We start from the raw sequence: 22,433 nt of genomic DNA, 5'->3' as shown, positions 1-22,433 counted from the left end.
CGAGAATGTCGAATGCAACCGGATTTTTGTTTCTCCTCTTAAATGCTTCCTTATTTTCCTGATCTTCTGTACTGTGCTTAAACTACAAACGTATTTAGAGTAGTCATAAGCATATTTATGGGCGCATAAAATAAGATATAAGGTGTTGATGAAACTGTCAATTTAAAAATTGATAAGCCAACAATTAAAAAAACTGGCAGATGATGCCTTGAAACAGAAAACGCTAACTGTTTTTATATGAATGCATTACAATGAACCAATTTAAAAACCATATTCCATTTATAAATTTAAACGTAAAAATATTAACAAATGTTACTAATTATAAAAGTTTCTCCTATAACTAAATACTTTTTTTAATTTATTTTTTCAGGAGTCTCGAGGCAAGAGACCCCTTAAAATTTGGGATAGTTGGCGGAATGTACGCAAAGGCGTAGTAGTTGGAAGTTTTGAGGAACTTATCGTAAGAGGTAAGTAAGAATTTGAATTTGAGATCCATCTATTTAATACAAACACAAAACTTTCCATGTCACTTAAATTGTACATGACAAAAAGCTGGACGTAAACTTTTACGAAAAACATTATATTTTTTAACTTGACATTTAATTTTATGTAGGTACGTGTTGTCGAAGTGTACATATCCAAAAGTCCGCATACAGTTTTAGACAGACAAAATTTACGCATGGCAAATTTATTCACCAGCTGCATTCTTTGAACGTATATTTTGACCAAACCAACTAGTTAGTTTTTTAAAGTGTCACAAATTTCAAGGTACCAAAAACATTACCGTCTACAAAACACTCCCCAGTCAAGCTACAAGCCCATCATGATTTGTATTTTGTATTGTTATGGAATATTACTTATTATAACAATTTCCAATTTGACAAGGAACTCTATTACACAAAACATTCGATGGAATTGTGCAGAAAATTAACAATTCATGGAGTAATTAAGTTCAGCTTTCAGTTAAATGAAAACATATGATCAACTGTCATTTTGACATGAGTAGGCTTTACTTGTTAGTTAGGGACATTTTTATTGACTAACTTTCTAACCAACTTTCAATAAAGTTGCTTAATTGGAAGGCAATTTTTTGGCAGTTGGCCAATCAGATAAGAAAAACTTACCTTACTTTTCAGTCCCTTATGTCGTCTGAATCTGCCCTATGTTCACTTATTTAGGGACAAATAAAAAGTTAACACGAAAAAAAAAACATTAAAGCTTTCACAATTCTACACACATGTGGCAGTGACATTCTTCTTCAAACTATGAAGCTTCTATAGATTCACTCCTATTAGTCTTTAAATTTACGAATCTACATAGTTATAATTTCATATTATTGCAGGCAAGGATAAGCTTGGGGTTCCTGCCTCAGAACCAGTACGTGTTGTTCTAGAGTGCGATGGGACCCAAATCGAGGATGGTGAATATTTTCGAACTTTGGCAAATAACACGGTTCTGCTGCTACTGAGGCAAGGCGAACGTTGGTATCCAACTGGCGTCGATGTTATAAAAGCTGGTTAGTATCTTTACCATTTTTTGTGTGTTTGTTTAAAGATTAAGAGCCTTATTGTATTTTAGCGATATCAGCTATTCCGAAAATCGTCTGTGAGACGATCCATGCTTTAGAGCTCCACGATGAGACGCCATCTTGGAAGATTATGGATAACAAGGGTCGCGTCACGGTGGTCCTACACTGGGACCAGCGTCAGGGAGGTGGAGGAGGGGGAGGCGGTGGTGGCGGGCCAGGCAGTAGTAATGCCGGTGGCTTGGGCGCCAGTGGTGGCGGACCAGGTGTTAGCAGCAATGGTCTTATGTCATCGGAAAAATATTCACCATCGAAAAAAGGACTTTCGGCACAGAGCTCACTCGATAAATCATCACCAGCACCTCAGCGTTATTCGAGCCCACAAATAACCGTTATCAGTGATGAAGGACCGGCGAGCATCTACCATCCAGGTGGACGACGCCTATCCAAGCAGGGCGGTTCCTTTGACAGTGCCGTTGGTGCTGTGCACGTGCATACGCCCGAATGTGCCCATCACGCGCACACGCCCAGCCGTGCCGGCAGTCCTAGTACAACCGAATGCGACTTCCATTGTTGTGCCCTACACGAGGAAGGTCGCAAAATAGCCGTACACAAAAGCGTTGCAACCTCACCCATCCAGGATGGCACAACAAGTCCTCAACCTCAGTCGTCAATATCAATATCGACGGGCAGTGGGGGACCGGTTGGTGTCGGTAGTGGTATCGATCCAACGGGCAGTATGCAACGACGATCGTCTGGTGCTAAGGGACATGTTCGATTTCTGGACATCGCTCCCGAACGGGACAGCTCAGAGAGTGAGACCGAAAACACAGTCATGGAAGACGACAAGACGACAACAGAGAAATTCCTATTGTTAATTGATCAGCTGTCCGTTGATCAGAAACGTCATTTAAGTATTAAGGATATTGGTATTATCTTAGAGCGTTTAAATTCAAAAATCCTAGATGTCGAACGCCTGGACCGGGAATCAGAGTCGGACGACTGCTACAACTGGACGATAAAGGCCACAATTCGTGGTGATGCGTTACGGGAGCTAGGTGTAATTTATAATGGTAATTATTATGCGATCTCCGAGCATCCTGGCTACAAGGAAGAGATCGAAGAGAATGGTGAAGAGCCCGAAGAGGAGGAAGAGGATAGGCTTTAATAAATTGTATAAAAAAAATTAAAAAATAATAATTACTCGTAAAAATATTTAAAAAAGTAAAAACAAAAATACCAATTGAGGTTAATACTAGGTAGAGTCTTATTAGTTAAACGTATTTATATATAAAAGAAAATATAATTTGTTTGAGCAGTTGTAGGTGTTAGAAAAGTAAAAAAGTAAAAAATTAATTAAAAAATAAAAAAACAGTATCTCATTCTGACGTCTTGTTACGTTTTCGGTCCCAAAATTTGGTTCCATTTTGTTAGTAATTAAGTTCTTATATAAGGCAGTCAAAGTTAGTTCTTGATGGGCCAACGGACAATAGTGCAATGTATAAAAGAAATTAATTTTATTATTTTATATTTAATCACAACATATTTCAAAAACAAAAATGTCTGTTTATTAAAAAAAAAGTGATTAAATAATGGGAAAAGTTTGAAGGACAGAAATGAGTGATTGTTTGTATCTCTTCGCTGCCATTTTTAATTTTTTGGTTTTATAGTTGTACATTGTTATTAAAAATATTTGTCTTAGTATTAAAAAAAATATTAAATTAAATTTTTATATATATTTTGAAAATATATGAAGTATTACGTTTTCAATTCAAATTCTGTGATTTTATTTAAATTAATTTAATTTTATTTGTTAAACAAGAGTGATTGCATCATCTGTTGATAAGAGAACGATAGAAAAAACACAAGTGCTCAAAAATGAATTAAAACAAAACAAAAATAATATAATAATGGCTTATAGCAAACAAAAACAAATTAAGAAACATAAAACACAAAAAAAGTGCCAAAGTTGAAATGATAAAAACCAAAAATTATATTGTATAACACGAGATAGTATTAAAATCAAACGAGATATTTATTTTTAAATTTTAAAAACTTGTCACACCCTTTATTCAGTGCCAAATTCATTTTTACCAACCACACCCAAACAAAATATTAAACAAAACAAAACACAAAATAATATTGGTAAAAAAAAACAATTCGATTCCCATAAGCCAAAAAAATAATAATTTAGTTTTTGTAAAAATTAATAATATGTTTATTTATAGAAACAAACAATGGCTAATCAGAATATTTTACAGCTTGGGACATAAGATACAAACATGTACTCTTTTACGGTTTTTAAATTCTATTGAATTTACTTTGACATTTAAAAGAAAAACTAACGACATTAACGCCACATTGTGGCTACGGCGAACGTTAACACCAACTGCTCCATGATAATACTAAAGGTTTGATATTGACAGCTGGCATATAGTCAGTGTAGTCGCCTAATTCCTGTCAAAACGGAAATTGCAATTCGCAATTGCAGTTTCTAACAGGGTTACAGTCTGTTTAAAAGTTTAGATCTTCATTTAAAATTAATTTAATCAAGTAAACTGACATTTGTGATATACAAAGAAAACAGAATTGTTACATTTTTGCTAAACTTTTTTTAAAAATCCAAAGTAAAATTTTGGACCTTGTAAATTAAAATACTGAAGTTAGTATTAACATAAAATAACAACAAAGTTCATCCGCTATAGTTGGTTGTTTTGAGACGTGGTTATACATTTTCCCTTAAATCATTTTCTTGACAGACAATGGTTGTGTTCAATGACTGCTCTGTGAATATTTGGAAACCATTCTCCAAACAGAAAACAACTTTGAAGCTTTAAAAGCATTAAACAAAAAAATCACACTTTCGCGTTTGACAGATCAAGCTCTGTTAAGAACTTAGGAAGGAAAAACGAATTTATTCATTTTTTAATATCAACTTCTTTGAAGATTATTTTGGAACCAAAATCAATGTCAAACTCTTGAATATGAAATAATTGTAAGATTATTCTGGGAATCGAAATGCTCTTTTTAGAGTTTGACAGTTTAAGCTTTGTTCAGAACTTAGAGGAGAAAATCGCTTATAGTTTTTTTTTGAATATTATCTCTTGAAAGAATGTTTTTGGGATCGAAACCAATGCCAAATTCTTAAATATGAATTTACTGGAAGATTATTTTGGGTTCGATTTGTTTTAAGCCTGATATAACTAAATCAGCTGTTCATATCAGATACTTTAATTCAGAGCTGTTAAGCTTCACTGTGAGCATTGAAATTAACAATTTTTGATTGCGAAAGCGGCTGCAGTTTTAATTCCAGTAGCAGGACTCGTTTATCTTCGATATTCAATATTGACCTCAGATAAAGTTACAAAGTTGACCCTAAAACAGAAAGCTACTGAGTTCTGTGCATGGAAACATGTCGGAACAGACAGCCCTCACCAATTTTCTTGACATCGATATCTTTGGAGTAGCAGAAGATTATATATCAAGTCTTAATTTATAAAAGTTGGGTCACAGTTTATTGTGATCCATGCAAGTAAAACAATTCAGCGTGTTTTATTGAAGTTTTAGGAAAGAATATTAAGTCTGCATCTTTTTCTCAATTTCTGATTGTACAATTATCAAGTGTCAATGTTTGTTTCTGATGTCATATTCATAGTGTTAAATTTATGATAGTAAATATTTTACCATCGTTATATACCTATTCTAATTTGTGTTTTCAATAGTTAATGTCTGAAAGTTTAACACCAATCATACACGTTTTAAAAATAATTTTTACCAACATTTTATCGAGTAAAACTGCCATTAAAAATATATATATATTTAAGAGCATTATAACAACAATTAAATTAAAACAAAACGAGAAAAAATCGTTATAATTAAAAACAACAAAATGTCTATAAACAACTTTGAATCATACGTACATACATTTTAATTCATATTATAAGAACTTTTAACCAACAAAAATGAAAAAAATAAACTGCCATTGAAAATATTAGTACATATATTATGAATAACAAAAACAATGGGATTTAAACAATATAAAAACTAAATCAACAAATTATAATCCGAGAGCAATTACAATTCTTCATATTTTTAAGTTTGTATTCTCTTTTAATTTTATTTTTATTTTTTATAAATAGCACAAAAACACTAAAATGTATTGTTTCAACGAATTAAAAACAAAACATTGCATACAAAAAAAAAATAAATGTTTATATAAAACAAATATGCAGCAATAATAAAGAATTTATTTTATATTAAAAAAAAATCAAATTAATTTAGGAAAAACAAAAAAAAATATTGCGTTTCCTTTTTAAGTAGGTAAGGTACCTTATATTGTCAGATCTTAAGGGTCCTATCGCACACATTTAGTAAAAAAAAGATATCAAATAACAATTTTACGAATGGAAACAAAAAAGATTAAAAATAAAATAAAACGATCAAATGATTCAAAAATAAAATAAAATTAAATACAATTGAAAAATTAAACAAACCAAAAATATTGAAATCATGTTATAAAAATAGTAGTTTAAAAAGGAACGCATAAATAATGAGGTAAAATTAGAACAATTGGTTCGATAAACAAAAATTTATAAAAACCTTAACGACATATATACATTAATGTATGTTCATCTGTATATATTATTCTTAAATTGAAATGAAAACAGCAAGAAAAAATGTTTAACAAAAGTTTAAAAAATAAAAAAACAATCGAGTTTGTAGTGTATTGTAAATGGAAAAATGTTTTGTGTCGTAGCGATGAGATTTTTTAATTTTTGCTTAAAGTAACATTGGAATTATTTTGCAACTTTCTTCACTCCTTATAAAAATACTTAACAATTTCCGTAACCCCAAATTAAATTTAGGGAACGTTCAGACTATAGGAAACACTGAGAATTTAATCATTTAACATAAAATGGCGCATTAATCTGACTGAATGACATGCATAAATAATAAAGTTATTAATACTGATTATTTGTGTAAAATTATTTTGGTTTAAGATTTGCTTATTGGTTATCCGGTCCCAAAATAAGCAGTATATTTTTGCGAAGCAACTTTTAAAATAAATCATAAAATTTGTATTTGACAATTGCAATGTTAATGACAGCAACATCAAAAGTAGTAATTGCAGTCATCCAGAAGAAGAAAGGGACAGGTTCAGACAACGTTCTGATTTTATTTCCAGTCAACCGCATTCTTTAAACGCAAAATGCATATTTTAAATGTCATTATTGTCAGTTTTCACTTGCAACTTAACTTCAGTGTCTTTAACTTGTAAACATTTTCGGCAACATTATTATCCACAAGAAAAAATCTTTACACAGGTTAAAAGTCTATCAAAAGTTGTGTTTTTCATTCCAAAGAAAAGGTCTTTTTTCTATTTCGAATATAACGAAGAACCTTTTTACACTAAACTTAAAAAACACAATTTCACAGTAAATAAATACCTTACTCAGATACGGAGTTCAGCCTTCAGTCGAATGAAAATATGTAATCAGCTGTCATTTTGAAAGCAGTAGACGTAACTTGATTATAAGGGTGATATATTTTTCCTGGCTAACTTTCTAATGAAGTCGTGTTAATTGAAAAACAATTTTTTAGCAGCTGGCCAATCAGATTCTAGAAACTTACCTCTCTTTGAATCCCTGTTGTCGTCTGAACGTACCCAATGTCAAATGAAAGTTTCAAAAAGATCTAATCGATTGTGAAGTTTGTGGTCGTTTAAAGTAGTGACATTTTTTTCACCAACGGCATTTCAATTCTTCTATTTGGCCAGTTTATGTTCCTAAGGCCTCGAAGATATCTTTATTCTCAGAAATACCAAAACCTAATTTTTTCATTTCATTCACTTAGAAATATAAGCTTGCCAATTATTGTGTTCATACCTCTGGCCGATTCTAATTTCTAATTGAATTATTTTCGTGTGCTGATTGTTGAATTTTTGTTGTTGTTTTGTTGACGTTTTAACTAAACAGCTTACTAATTGTATTAATTGTCAAAACATTTCAGTTGTTAATTGTAAGTTATAACATTATAGGAATTTAAAATTAATCAGCTAGATTCTAAACAAATTAGTGTGAACAGGTGCCGTCTATCTATCGTGAATAATAAAAGTTGTAGTGAGAAAAGATTGCAAAATATAGACTTTAAAATGTATAAGAACAGAAAATGCGTATATGTCATTACTGTCACATTTATCTTGTTTGTTTTTAAGTAAAAAATGGATCAGATCAGATTAAGATCATTTTGGGGCAATCTATGGAAAATTTCTGAGAGATAAAGCTTAAAAACGGGTAACGTCAAAATTTATTGGCTTAACAATGAAAGGCAATGGAATACGAAAAATGTAGTTTGTGGTCTTGAATATCGCTTCCAGGAAGTCTAATAAGGATATGGTTAAATTGTTGTTTGTTTTATGAGAAAAAACCTTTTTAACAAATTCGGCTACAGTAATTTGACATTGCGGGTATAATAAATTATTGCAAAAAATTGTAAGAATACAAACATGCATTTATGCATAAATTATAGAAAAATGGAATTGTTTTCGAAAATTGTATTTTTTTGTCAGAAATATAGTAATACAGAAGTCAACCATTTTGTTTGAAACCACAAACTATACAAATTGAGAAAAAATTTTATTTTTTTTGTGGTAAATACAAATTAAAACATTTATGAAACTAGAAAATAACATTTACTTTATGCTGCTTCATTTTAAAATTAATTTTGCTAAACCGTGATTAATTTGGACTCTCATGAGATGACTCTTTTTCATATTATATCGTTTTAACTCCCTTCCACTTGAAGGGCGACAAAAAAGTGACAGATATGTAAGTGAGGAAGCCCTATTTTTTAATTAAAATAAAATTGAAAAATGTGTTCCTTCAAAAGTGTCTTATGTAAACACCACCCTAAAAACGAATTCATAATGGGATTTTTTTTTTGAATTTGAACCTGCTTTGGAAAAATAAGTTTCAATATTTTAACAGCGAATTAAACTGGTTTTTAAAGGTGGCTATTAGAACTATTATTATTATTTATTTAAGGAAAATCAAATCGCTACGTATTATGCACAAAAACAAAAAACATTACATAATAAACCATAAACTTAAACGAATTGGAACTCGCTAAAAAATTTAATATAAAACAAATCATATAGTAAATGAAAATAAATTACCATGTAATATTTGTCATAATGCACAAAATAAAAATATTCAAAAAAGGCAAATAATAATAAAATTGAGTAAACAAAAACAAGAAAAAGAAAAAAACTGAAAACTAATATTAATATAAACTTATACTTAGAACTGTTAAAAATATATTACGTAATGCATAATAAACAAAACACAAATAAAAACAAAACAAAAAAACGGCGAATGAAATCGCTTTTATTTACTAAAAGCAACAAAATTATTAAATTTTTTGTTTAGTTTAAATTTATGTATGAAAATAATTTAAAATAAAATATAAAAATGAAAATTAAAAACAAACACTCATGATGTAAAATTAAAATGGGAGGAGGAGACGAAACGAATTTCTTTCACCACATCAATAAATAATTTAATATTATAATAATATAAACAAATTTAACACATACATAAATAAATAATCTTAAACATAATACGAAACTTTTGAGTTGTTAAGTTTTTCAAATAAATCTAGAAATTTAGGAAAATTTAAACAATTTAAATTACTAATTGTAAACCACATACAAAAGACACACACATACATACACACACAACCATTGATAGAAAAGTTACAAACTAAAAATGACATAAATAAATTTATACATCTTTAGAAAATAAAAAAATAAAAATAAAATAACAACAAAAATCCTACTTCCAAGAACTTCCCCTAAAAAAGAAAACAAAACAAAAATAAATACAAAAATTAATTTTTATTTGATTTAATTTTATTTGTTTTTGTAAGGTTTTGGTTATAATATGATTAAAATATATACGAAAAAATAGCAACTCATTCTTTAATAAATGAAGAATGAGAAAACTCAATTACTTTGGCATATTGCTTACCTACCTATATTTAAAAAAAATATGATCAACAACCAAATTGTATGGACAAATATATAATTTTAAATAAAAATAATAATAAAAACACAAATGGATATAATAAAGAAGTTAAAAACAAACCAACATCCAAAGATGCCATATTATATTATATAGGTATGAAATTTTAAGTGAAATTAAAATTAAATTAAAAAAGAAAAGAAAAATAAAACTATAAAATTTAGGAAATTTATTATGATAAACCAAAAAGAAAAAGGCAAACATAACTTAAACATTTAAATTGATAACACAAAACATAATAAACAAAAATGGAATGAGAATTAAAAATAAACAATTATATACACAAAACAACAAAAAATATATAAATGAGAAAAAAACCACATATAATTATAAAATTAAAAACAAAACAAAAAGTATTTAAATGAAAATAATGATTAATTGACAGAAAACAAAAAGAAATCCAAGTAAAACATTATTACAGCATTAATTTAAATAGTTAGTAAGTGATATTTTATTTTTGGTGTATATGCAATCAGTTATTACTACATAACATGATAAGTGGAATGCAGAAGGTGAACAAATGGATGTTTTTATTATTATTATTATAATTATTATGAACAATATTATTTATTTTGTTATTTCTTCTATTATTATTGAATAAGTATTAATTTATTTAAAATGACAAAAAATAAACAAACAAAAAATTACAAAAAAATGAAAACGATAAAAACTAAAAAAAAATAATAAAAATACCAAAAAAAGTTATTTATGAAAAATAAGACCAATTGTTTTTATTTTTATTTTTTCGTTTATAAACAAAAAAATGACATAAAAGACAGAAGATACCAGATCCAAGATAATTTGACTAAGTTGGGATCTTAGATGTTTTTATGTTTTTCTGTGTGACAGGTTCGTTGAATTTTCCAAAAGCTGAATTTGCAGAATTAACGATAGTTGTAGTCAAAAATGGTTTAATTGATCAGCTAATCCAAAAAGTTGACTTAAATGTTGAAAAAATCTTAGGTTAAGTGTTGTTTTGTTTATAAAGGGTGATTTTTTTGAGGTTAGGATTTTCATGCATTAGTATTTGACAGATCACGCGGGATTTCAGACATGGTGTCAAAGAGAAAGATGCTCAGTATGCTTTGACATTTCATCATGAATAGACTTACTAACGAGCAACGCTTGCAAATCATTGAATTTTATTACCAAAATCAGTGTTCGGTTCGAAATGTGTTTCGCGCTTTACGTCCGATTTATGGTCTACATAATCGACCAAGTGAGCAAACAATTAATGCGATTGTGACCAAGTTTCGCACTCAGTTTACTTTATTGGACATTAAACCAACCACACGAATACGTACAGTGTGTACAGAAGAGAATATTGCGTCTGTTTCTGAGAGTGTTGCTGAAGACCGTGAAATGTCGATTCGTCGCCGTTCGCAGCAATTGGGTTTGTGTTATTCGACCACATGGAAGATTTTACGCAAAGATCTTGGTGTAAAACCGTATAAAATACAGCTCGTGCAAGAACTGAAGCCGAACGATCTGCCACAACGTCGAATTTTCAGTGAATGGGCCCTAGAAAAGTTGGCAGAAAATCCGCTTTTTTATCGACAAATTTTGTTCAACGATGAGGCTCATTTCTGGTTGAATGGCTACGTAAATAAGCAAAATTGCCGCATTTGGAGTGAAGAGCAACCAGAAGCCGTTCAAGAACTGCCCATGCATCCCGAAAAATGCACTGTTTGGTGTGGTTTGTACGCTGGTGGAATCATTGGACCGTATTTTTTCAAAGATGCTGTTGGACGCAACGTTACGGTGAATGGCGATCGCTATCGTTCAATGCTAACAAACTTTTTGTTGCCAAAAATGGAAAAACTGAACTTGGTTGACATGTGGTTTCAACAAGATGGCGCTACATGCCACACAGCTCGCGATTCTATGGTCATTTTGAGGGAAAACTTCGGAGAACAATTCATCTCAAGGAATGAACCGGTAAGTTGGCCACCAAGATCATGCGAATTGACGCCTTTAGACTATTTTTTGTGGGGCTACGTCAAGTCTAAAGTCTACACAAATAAGCCAGCAACTATTCCAGCTTTGGAAGACAACATTTCCGAAGAAATTCGGGCTATTCCGGCCGAAATGCTCGAAAAAGTTACCCAAAATTGGACTTTCCGAATGGACCACCTAAGACGCAGCCGCGGTCATCATTTAAATGAAATTATCTTCAAAAAGTAAATGTCATGGACCAATCTAACGTTTCAAATAAAGAATCGATGAGATTTTTTTTTATGTTTTCAAGCTTTTAAAAAATCACCGTTTATTTGAAATACAAAGTAGCCATTTTGCCGTCATAAAGAAAACTATTTGTTTTCGTTTTTGAAACTGACCCAGATAGAAACCAGTATCCCAAATTGTTGTTGGTGATATTTTATAAAAAATAGAAAATCCTTGTTTTAAAATTTAATTGTGTTTTTGTTTTTAAAAAATTTTTTCATTTTAAAAATGGCCGAAACACAAAATTTGATAAGGATTGGATCAGCAACTTATTACTAATGTCACTTTAATGCTGCCTTTTTAACAGCGAATGTAGTAGAAAATGTAATAGAATGCTCATTTTAGTTAAATAAGTATATGTACTGCAATTTAACCCGCCGATACCTAAGCGTGTGTTTATTGGTAAGTCTTTTAGGGGTCAGTTATAGCTATCAGTAAACAGGAGGAATCTTAAATGTTTTACTGATGAGCGTTTATAGCAATCAGGAAATTTAATTCATTAAACGTTGTTTTTTTCGATCATAATATCGAGCTTCGCGGCTGAGACAAATTTTTTACTGTTGCTTTCATCAGTAAAATTTTTAGTGATGTGATCGAAACACCAAAAACGAAATGAATTTTTTTTTGGCTTTTGGCAGTCAGCTGTTTGGTAAAATGAAATTTCATCATTACAAAAATTAAAATGGATTTATACATTAAATACAAATTTAAATGCATTGTTTTTTTTTTAAATACTAGAATATAGGATGCATCTTATCGCATCAATCTTTTGCTAAAAATAAATCTGTAACGTGTTCAAAAACTAAAAACAAAAATATTACTGATGGATTTTACTGATAACTATAGCCGGCCCCTTAGACTTCGGTGATTTAATCAAAGGAACATATAAATATGAACGTCCCCGAAGTGTTAGTGTATCCAGTTACTAAACGCACCCATTCGATAACTCTTGGCATCACTTATTCTTATTGTCAAAGGTTAATGTCATATCTGACATTTCTTTCAAAAAAAGTGGAATTTATAAATTAGATTTTAGATCTCAGTACAATTTTTATTTTTTTTGGTGTTAATTGCTATTTATTTGTTTATTTGTAGATCATTACTTGATATACGAATATCTATAAGTTGTTGTTGACCTCAGAGTTAACTAATTTTCAAACGTTTTACATAGAACTTTAATTTATACACAAAGAATTTTTATATAGACGTAGAGCATTTATACCATCTTATCGTAGGCAATAAAACTTCTGATAATTACTTATGGATTGTCTTAGTCAGCTTAACACGATTAGGCGTCTAATCTCTGCGACACAAAAATTATTTAATCAATAAAGTCAAATTCTCGCACAAACGAAAAAAATCAACGAACAAAAATGGATATAAACGCGAATGAAGATTCGAGTCAAATTGACTACGCAAATGTGCCCATAGACGCTTTGCGTCAAACATCATGTACCATACTATCTAGATCACTCAATCCAAAGAAGTTGTTCCTATCGGAGGAAGGTTACTGCAGGGATTGGAGGGGAATTGCGTTTCTGGCTGGCCTCTGTAGTTTGTATGACTCGTACATGTCGACCGAGAAAGATCCCATGGCCAAAGTGCTTTTACTTTGGCGAAAGGAGGGCGACAGCAAAACTGCAAACTTTGAAAATCTATTGAAATTCTTAGGTGTTATCGACAGGTGGGATGTTGCGGACGATTTGACTGAGAGTTTGGGTAAGATTCGTAAACAATTTAAATTGCCGGCGGCTAAGTGTGTTTTTTCTTCTCTCAACAGCTGAAGACGCTAAGGCGTTTAAATCAAAGAAATATCAGGAACAGTTAATTATTGCCAGGAAGGAAGCATCAACAGCTTGCAGTGACTTCAACAACGACATTTGTGGAAATTTCAATCCAGACGCAGACATTCTCACCTCCGAAGATGTTCAGAATGCCCAAATAGGTCTGCCACCACAAAAGTACGATGCTTTCGTTCTGTTTGCAGATGAAGACTACGAGTTTGCAACGGAACTCATTTCGCGTTTGGAAGAGGATACACCAAAGTTTGGATTTAAGGTAGAAAATTAATTGTGTGTTAAATTCTTAAGGGGCTGAAAGTTACTTCTATCTTTTACTGTTTTCCTTAGATCTGCGTTAAAGACCGTGATCTTATCGGAGGCATTCCAATCGAACATGAAGCAATAATGCGTATTATAAGTGAACGCTGTGATCGGCTAATTGTGATAGTTTCTTCTGCTTTTCTAAAGAGTCCAGCTAACACATTTTTTGTAAATTTTGCTGCTGCTCTTCAAATAGGTAAAAACATTTAAAACATTAAAAACATAAAATAAAATCAAGTAATTATTAAAAATAATTTATTTAATTTAAGAACAACGCCGTCGAAAAATCATTTCATGCCTCTATGAGGATTGTGAATTGCCAGCGACTTTGAGATTCTACTTTAACCTAAAGTATTTTAAAACTGGAAGACTCTTCAATTTCTGGGATAAACTTAGTGATTCCATAAGAACTCCACAATTTTATGGCGACATGAATGCTGTCCGGTCAAATGTTCTGCCTAGGTAAGCGAGTTCAATCCGAAGCTCAAACCATTTTAATTAATGTCCTTTTTTTGTAGTATTCACATCGAAGAAGTTAAAGAGGAACGAACACAAAAAGACACAACCACAAGTATTCCCGTTAAAATACCTCGAAAAAAGGCAATCAAAGTACCTGAACCAATTAATATCAACGCACCAGAGCCTCCGCTACGTAAAGCATTGTCAATGAAGCAATTGGCTTCAAGCGAAGTCAATAATAGTTATCGCAGTGAATGTGATTTGTCATCGGTGGGAAGCAGTGGAAGTAAAAAACCCAAATGGTGGAAATGGTTTCCATTGAAAAATGCTTCCTCAAAAACCGATTTGCCAGCGTCGATGTCATTTGAATCTGTTGCAAAGCCAAAACAAAAGAAAAACTGGCTTAAGAAGAGATTAACATCTACTCCTGCTTAGGTGCTTCTATAACTTACACTCTATACATTCCAATTCAATTCTATTTTCGTTGTTTTTCTTTTTTACTTATTTTAACCAATAATTTGCTTCTAAAGCAACCCAAATGGCAACTTTGAAAAAACATGAGCTACGCTAATTTGCCTTACAAAAAAAATATTACTAAGATTATAATTGTTGTTGACCACTTCTTGTATTTTTCATAAAATTTATTAAAGATATATTTTTTTAAAATAAATAAAATATTCAGCTTAATAGAAGAGCGGTGCCGTTAAGAAATTTGAAGAAGTTTCAATTAAATGATTAGTTGGATAATACTTTCATTGATGTAATCGTTGATTGGTTAAATCGTTTGGTTAAGCCAAAAATGCATTTCAAAAAATAATATCTTATAGCTAGGCTCTCGAAATTAAGGGAAATCCAATTTGAAAAAATTATTAAATTAGTTTCTAGTGTTATATATTTCCATTGTTTTTAAATACTTCTCTAAATTATTCAAGTTAAATCAAAAGGAGCTTTCATTAATCTTAAAAAGTGACAATTCAATCGCATCTAAGAAAATTTGAACCTTCTTTTTTCTGTTTTATTTTGACTAAAAGTGAAACACTCAACTTATCTGTTAGCCTTTTATGCCACGACACGTGGACGGGACAAACGAAGTACGAACAATAAGACCATAATTTGTGCATTAGGAAATCATAGAAATACTTTTGAGGGTTAACTAAAAGTTAAATTATACTATTTACTTATTGGTGGAATTGGTTAAGTAAATTAACATAAGAATCTTGTATGAGAAGATTAACAAGAGACTATGACTCAAACTAAGAACTTTCTATTTATGTCCTTGAAAATTTTAATCATCAACATACAACATGTGAAGTTATTTTTGATGGGTATGTGAAGTTTTTATGAAATTGTTTGGTTTTATAGCTTTAAGGCAATTTTAACCACCTAATGTGTCTATCGATTTAACAGTTTGAAAGAAAAATACAAATTTGAATAATTTTCAAATCGTAAATATAATAATTTAAATAGTAATAAAAACAGAACATTCGGTTAAAAAAAAAGATGTTCTATGTCTCTTTTGATAATATCTTTCATGACTAATATTAAAAGGTTCTTCACATTTATTTAAATAATTCCACATACATACAGTACTGTGCAAAACATTTGCAACTATCATCGCCTATCAAAAACGAACATTCGTATATATAAAAGTTGATCCAATCAAATTATTCTTAAAACCGATAAAACGGTTTTTAAGATAAATTCCTTTTAAATAAAAAGAAAAGATTTAGTTTTAAAAATGGCGAGAAACAAATATTCATCGGATAAAAACTCCAGAATTTTGAGTGATTTCAAAAAAGAATTTTCAAAGAATTATTTCATTTACAAATCATGTACAAATATGTATAGAATAATTAAAAGTTGAAAGGTGTTATGCCATCATAGAGCAGGAAGGCCTCGAAGCACCAAAGCAAAAGATGATTGAAAAATAACAAATTTTTTCCGAAGAAACCCCATTATCCACGAAAGCATAAATTGAACTTAGGTTACCCATTGCATTGACCTATCAACTATCAGACGCAGCGCACTGCAGGCCGGAATGCGTGGTTTTCAGATAGCAAAAGAGCCATTTATTTAAAAAAAATCATCTAAATTGGAGTCCCCAAATATGGGAAACAATCTTGTTTTCTGACGAATTAATGATCAATATGCACGGATCGGGTAGAAAACAACATGTCAGGAGGCCAAGAGATGAGAGGCTAATTTCAAAATACACTAAAGGGACGGTAAAACATGGAGGTGGTTCAATTTTGGTCTTGGGTTGCTTTTTTGGCCAAGGAATCTAGCCAATTCGACAAGTGGAGGGCATAATAAAGTCTGAAGACTGTGTAGACATCTTTTGTAACACCATACTGCCTTACGCCCAATGGAAAATGGACGTTCCAACACGACAATGATCCCAAAAATAAGTCGAAGTTGGTCACAAAGTGCATTGAAGATTGAGGTTTTACCATGGCCAGGCTATTCTCCCGACCTAAACGCAATAGAAAACCTGTTGGAAATTGTGAAGAGAAGAATTGGGAGCAACATTTTTAAGTACAAAAGTGACCTATTCAGAGGCAGTTGAATTTATTAACATTGTCTTGATTTGAAGTATAGGATAGTTTGAAATTTGGTTGTGAGATCTAAATTGAAAATGTTTTGCACAGCAATTTTACCAACTATTAAAGTATTAGGTATTTATTTTTTGTTTAAGTAAAGAGTGTTTTTTTCAACAATTATAACGTTTAATATAATATCAAGTTTAGAAAACTAAAGAAAGAATATTGCTGTTTTGTTTTCTAAACAATTTGTTTTAAAGAAAGTTCTAGTTTCGAATGTTTTGCACAGGACTGTATGAACATTTGTAGATATGTACGACAAGTTACATAAAGGCAGAAAATAGATTTGGGAAAAACGAACAACAGTGACATAAGATAAGAAATAAAAACCATTTAATCATTTGCCTGTAGCCCTCGATATTCAAGGTCGGCACTGGGTTAGGATTTAAAGACAAATAGGTCGATGTCGTTGTCGTCGACTTCTAAACCCCACGAAAAATGGATTTTTTTCAGAACGTAATTAAGTCTTAGTTGTTTTTAGTTGGATAAGAGAGTAAACTTGACGAATTTATCTGTAAGTTTGAAGTAAATTTAGAAAATATATTTCCAAAATTTGTAAACGTCGTTCCGGTGCACCGCGGTGCAAGCTTAATTGACTGACTAATTATTTAGGGTGTACTGTAAAGAATCGATAATCCCGAAACGGCTTATAGCCCACTTTATGAAAGCTCTGAAACTGAAAGTAAAAAAGAGGCTGGGATGCGACCCACACTGATAACTTCCCATCCCGTCTGTCGATTATTGTCTTGCTTAAAAGTTTGTAGGTTTTCGTGTTGGGCTAAAAAAAAGTTATCAATTGAATTATTCTTATAAATTTTTAAATTACCAACAATATTTTGTATATAAAGAAATAGTTTAGTTTGAAAAACTAGTTTTGTTAAATAGATTTTTAGTTGAAAACTAATTTTTACCAATTGAAGTAGCATTTCTTAAATTTTTACAAATTGGACGAGTTAAATTAGACATATCAAGAACCGAACATCAATTTTTAAAAAATTTGCTATTTTTTGTAGATTTTATTTTCTTATGAAAAAACGGACTGTTGGATTTTTATAAAAAAAATCTACTGAATATCGAAAAAAATATTCCCTGTGAAATGAAAAAGTTTGAAAACAGTATTTTTAATTTTTGAAAAGCTATTTAAGACGAAAGTACATTTTTATAAAGTTCTATTATTGTTTTTTTTTTAGGTTTTTGTTTATTGTAAGAAAATGACAATTAATTTGTTCTCAAAATTGTTTCGGATGTTGAAAATAATATTTCTTATAAGTTAAAATTAATTTGAAGCCATAATCTAACCTTTTTGAAAAGATATTTGTGTCGAAAATCAATTTTAGCCAACTTTTGTTAAATTTTCGATTTTTCTCAAAATTCAAACGTACGTACACAACACACGCACGCGCAGACATCTTTCTTAAAATCTTATATTTCGACTCTAGGGACCTTGAAACGCCGAGAAATGTCCAAATTTTTAATTCGACAAATCGGACCCATTACTATAGCTTCCTAACTTAACGAACAATTCCATATTATGTTGAGTATACCCTTTAAGGTAGGGAGTTTTTATTTCCGATCTAAGAGCAATTATAATGTAGGATTTATGACGTTTTAGGATCATACATTCTTTAACGTACACCCTGTATAAATATATACTAACAGGATAGGCGTAACGTAAACCATACCAAGGGCGGATCAAGAATTTTAATCAAGGGGGTTCTTTAATATTCTGTAAAGGAGGCTTACAACATTAAAATAACATAATGTTTTCGGGTTCATTTTATGCAAACATTTTTGTGCCAGACAGGCATAAAATAAAATAATATACTGTACTATACCATACTCTCCATTTTGCGGTTTTAAAAGTTAACGTAAATAAAATACATACAAATTATTTTTTTTTTCATAATATTTTTTTTGTTATAAAGCTTAAACGTCGACATTGTCAGTTTTTTTTTTTAATTTTCGACCATTTTTTGAAACATATTGGGTGGGATCTCGGCCAAAACTTGACGAAGCTCAAAATTAGAAGGTTAATCTGCAATCTTTTGGGTAGCCCCACAAAAAACTCCATCGTTGTCAAATAGCTATGACGAGGAATTACTCTGCAAGGTAATGCCTCTTGCAATAAGAAATATTCGTTTGAGTTGTGTGGTATATGGCACTGAAAAAAATGTCGGTGAGAAAATGTGGTTCGAAAAATCGCCGTCCACCGTCCAACGTATCTTCGACGTTGTGAGTGGTTGTTTTGTCAGCTGGACTTTATATGGATGTAGGTGTAGATCCAACTGCAAAATAAGCCATAATGTGCCGTAAGACAGTCCTAATTCCTAAGAACGACGAGGAATCGACACATTTTGGTCTTCGGTGATGTTTTAAGATTCTGAACAGTAATAATATTTATTTTCAATACATCAAACATATAAAAATTAGTACAATTTGATAAAGATACAATAAACTAAATATTTTAAAACAAAGTATCAAATCTCAACTTTCAACACCCCCACTAGATTTTTATACTTTTATACCAATGAGAGTACAAAAGTTGTTATGTTTTGTAGCAGGGAGTCGTTTGGTTAAAACATCAGCAGGCATCTCTTTAGTTTTCAAATATTCTACTTTTAATTTATTATCTTCTATAAGATCTCGAATGAAATGATGCCTTATATCGATGTGCTTTGAACATGCGTGATAAACGTTGTTTTTAGATATGTTTATTGCACTCTTGTTATCGCATTGCATTATAAGTTCTTGATTCTAATTAGTTAGTTCTCGCAATAAAGATTAAAACCAAAGTGCTTCTTGAGATGTTGAGGCTAAGGCCATATACTCAGCCTCTGTGGTGGAGAGAGCGAAATAGGTCCTCCTTGGTATTTAAAAAGATAAACTGTAGTTGATTTTCTGTCATCTGAGTCACTAGCATCCGAAAATCCTTCTAAACATCGTTCAATGCCTCGAGTGTATTCTAGCTTGTAATTTATTGTTTCTTTTATATAACGGAAAAGTCGTTTAACCGCTATCCAATGAGATTTTGAAGGATTATTATTAAATCTTGATAAAGACCCCACTGCAAAGGAAAAATCTGGTCGACTTACTTGTGCTGCATATAAAATGCTTCCAATAGCTTCTTGATATGGAACGGTTTTCATGTAATCAGTTTCGTGTTTGCTTTGTTGATGTGTTTCTTTTATAAGCCTTTGGTTAGTATCAAAGGGTGTGGATACCGGATTACAATCCTCCATGTTGAATCGCTTGAGAATATTCTTTAAGTATGTATGTTGATCTATCCATAACTTTCCTTTTTCTCGATCGCGAGTTATTTGCATACCAAGCACAAATTTAGCTTCTCCAAAATCTTTCATCTCGAATGACTTAGCCAAATTTTCTTTGATAATTCTTTTTTCATCTTTGTTATTTGTAAAAAGCAGTATGTCGTCTACGTAAATAGCGACGAAAGTTTTATCTGTACTGTTTGTCTTGTAATAAATACACGGATCGGTTTTTGATTGTTTACGTCCAATTTTCTTTGAAGTTTCATCTAATTTCTTATTTCAAACTCTGCCAGCTTGTTTGAGACCGTGCAGTTTTATTTTTCTTGAGTGAGTTAACTTTATTGTATTTGTTCCCATTGAAATAATTAAGATTATTTGTATATTTTTTGTGTTAATAAAGTTCCCCTGAAGAAGGCAGTAACTCCTGCCGAAACGTTGGGAAAGTTAATGTAACTTAATTGTTCCATTGCAAAAATTACAGTGACCAAAAAAGCCCACGGGAAACTATGCTTCCACTAATCGCAATTATTACACAAATTGGTCAACAAATAAACTAAATTAAAAAAATTCATCGTTAATTGCTTTTTTCCAATATGTTCGCTCTTCATTGCCTCAGCGACTGTGATTGGATCTTCATCATTGTTGCTGGCCACGTACGATAGATAACCGTATCTTTCAGGTGGATTTCTTATTCTGGTAGATTGGCTTATTCCTCTCTCCGATATGATTCCTTCTGAAGATTCTTCAACCATGAACTTGGGCATCCTAAAAACTGTTTTCACTTGCCGTTTCGTCACTTATTTCACAATAAGATGTACCGTTTGTCTCACCATCTTTTGGAAAAATTTGCTCATGGAAAACTGCGTCTCGACTTATTATGACTTCTTTTTTCTTAACGTCATAGAAGCGATATGATTTTTAGTGTGTGCAGTATCCGATAAAATTAATTCTTTTCCTTTAGCATGGAGTTTCTTCCGCTTTTCTTTTGGAATATGAATAACTGCTTGACAACCGAAAATTTTAAGATGCTGTAGATTCTTTCTTCTTCCACTCCCGATTTCTTCAGGTGTTTTATCTTTTGTACCTTTGCAAGGTGTTGTGTTCGTTAAATAAACTGCCATATTTGCAGCTTCAGCCCAAAAACGTTTGGGTAAACTAGACTCAATGAGAAGACAACGCGCTTTTTCGATTGTTCATTCTTTCTGCGAACCCGTTTTGTTGTGGACAATATGGAACCGTTGTTTGATGTTGAATGCCTGCATCTGCTATAATCTTCTTCATCTTAAAATTGCAATATTCCTCTCCATTCTCGCTTCTAATGGCCTTTGTTTTGTTACCAGTCTGATTTTCTACAAAATTTTTTAACTCAAGGAACTTTTCCTCTACCTTATTCTTGCTTTTAATTAAAAACGCAAAGACTTTTCTTGAAAAATCATCAATGAATAGTAGCATGTACTCTGAACCTCCAATTGATTTTTGTTCAATCGGACCACAAAGATCTGTGTGTACTAGTTCTAATATTGATTCTGCTCAAGTACCAATTGAGTTACACGGCAAGCGTGCCATTTTACCTTATTTGATACATGTGATGCAATTGATTTTTGAACTATCGCAATCAATATTCTGCACCACTTTTGGAATCATAGCTTGTGTGGTTTCAATACTTGGATGTCAAACACGCTTGTGCCAAAGTTCAAAGTGTGAAGCTACATTTTTTGTAACATATGCAATTTGGTTGAGTCGGAACATATTGTTCACCAAGCTTGCAGTTGCAACAACATTACCTCTTTGATCTTTCACTAAACATCCATTCTTGGAAAAAATCATTGAAAAACCCTTCTGAACAATTTTCGAGATAGATATGATGGATTTATGCATAAGTCAGGAACGTGAAGGACTTCTAAAAATTCAACCTCACTTTCTTTGAATTTTCCAATAGATACCTTTATATCGACTATACCCATACCTTGGACTTGCATTTTTGAATTATTTGCAACAATTACCTCAGAGTTAAGATTTTCCATCTTACTTGAAAAGCATGCACTATTTGAGCACATGTGAGCTGACGCTCCCGAGTCGAAATACCATTCTTCTTTTTTCAAGAGCCGTGACGGAAAAAACATCCTAAAATCGCATTCTTCTTTTCTTGATGGTTCTTATTCTTTTTTGGACAT

The 22,433-nt window shown here is 31.3% G+C and overlaps 3 protein-coding genes across 3 annotated transcripts in view; 2 read left to right on the top strand and 1 right to left on the bottom strand.

Annotated features, from left to right (window-relative positions):
- LOC129949752 (uncharacterized) overlaps nt 1-10,325 on the top strand; it is a 56,724-nt gene extending 46,399 nt beyond the window's left edge. The window contains exons 3-5 of the mRNA XM_056061388.1: nt 371-467; nt 1,343-1,516; nt 1,579-10,325. Of these exons, the coding sequence (XP_055917363.1) occupies nt 371-467; nt 1,343-1,516; nt 1,579-2,693 (1,386 nt within the window). The 3' untranslated portion in view covers nt 2,694-10,325. The remainder of the gene's footprint in view (nt 1-370; nt 468-1,342; nt 1,517-1,578) is intronic.
- A 2,503-nt stretch (nt 10,326-12,828) lies between these two features.
- LOC129952015 (myeloid differentiation primary response protein MyD88) lies at nt 12,829-15,102 on the top strand. The gene is made up of 5 exons (XM_056064437.1): nt 12,829-13,548; nt 13,610-13,887; nt 13,959-14,127; nt 14,201-14,393; nt 14,450-15,102. The coding sequence occupies exons 1-5, from the start codon at nt 13,203-13,205 to the stop codon at nt 14,823-14,825; spliced, it is 1,362 nt and encodes a 453-aa protein (XP_055920412.1). The 5' UTR covers nt 12,829-13,202; the 3' UTR covers nt 14,826-15,102.
- A 4,701-nt stretch (nt 15,103-19,803) lies between these two features.
- Nucleotides 19,804-20,349, bottom strand: LOC129950490 (uncharacterized). The gene has a single exon (XM_056062427.1). It carries the CDS (start codon nt 20,347-20,349, stop codon nt 19,804-19,806), a length of 546 nt encoding a protein of 181 aa, XP_055918402.1.
- Between the last annotated feature and the right edge of the window lie 2,084 nt (nt 20,350-22,433).

Source organism: Eupeodes corollae, chromosome 3 (assembly GCF_945859685.1).
Source record: "Eupeodes corollae chromosome 3, idEupCoro1.1, whole genome shotgun sequence".
Lineage (NCBI taxonomy): Eukaryota > Metazoa > Arthropoda > Insecta > Diptera > Syrphidae > Eupeodes > Eupeodes corollae.
The sequence above is the reverse complement of the archived record's forward strand: the minus strand, read 5'-3'. Positions and strand labels throughout refer to the sequence as shown.

What these genes read in the sequence shown, in the direction of transcription:
- LOC129950490 (XM_056062427.1), bottom strand. Translation starts at nt 20,349, where the DNA reads ATGAAAGATTTTGGAGAAGCTAAATTTGTGCTTGGTATGCAAATAACT.
- LOC129952015 (XM_056064437.1), top strand. Translation starts at nt 13,203, where the DNA reads ATGGATATAAACGCGAATGAAGATTCGAGTCAAATTGACTACGCAAAT. An exon ending in TGCTGCTGCTCTTCAAATAG is followed by an intron (nt 14,128 to 14,200) that starts GTAAAAACATTT and finishes ATTTAATTTAAG; the next exon opens with AACAACGCCGTCGAAAAATC. An exon ending in CGGTCAAATGTTCTGCCTAG is followed by an intron (nt 14,394 to 14,449) that starts GTAAGCGAGTTC and finishes CTTTTTTTGTAG; the next exon opens with TATTCACATCGAAGAAGTTA.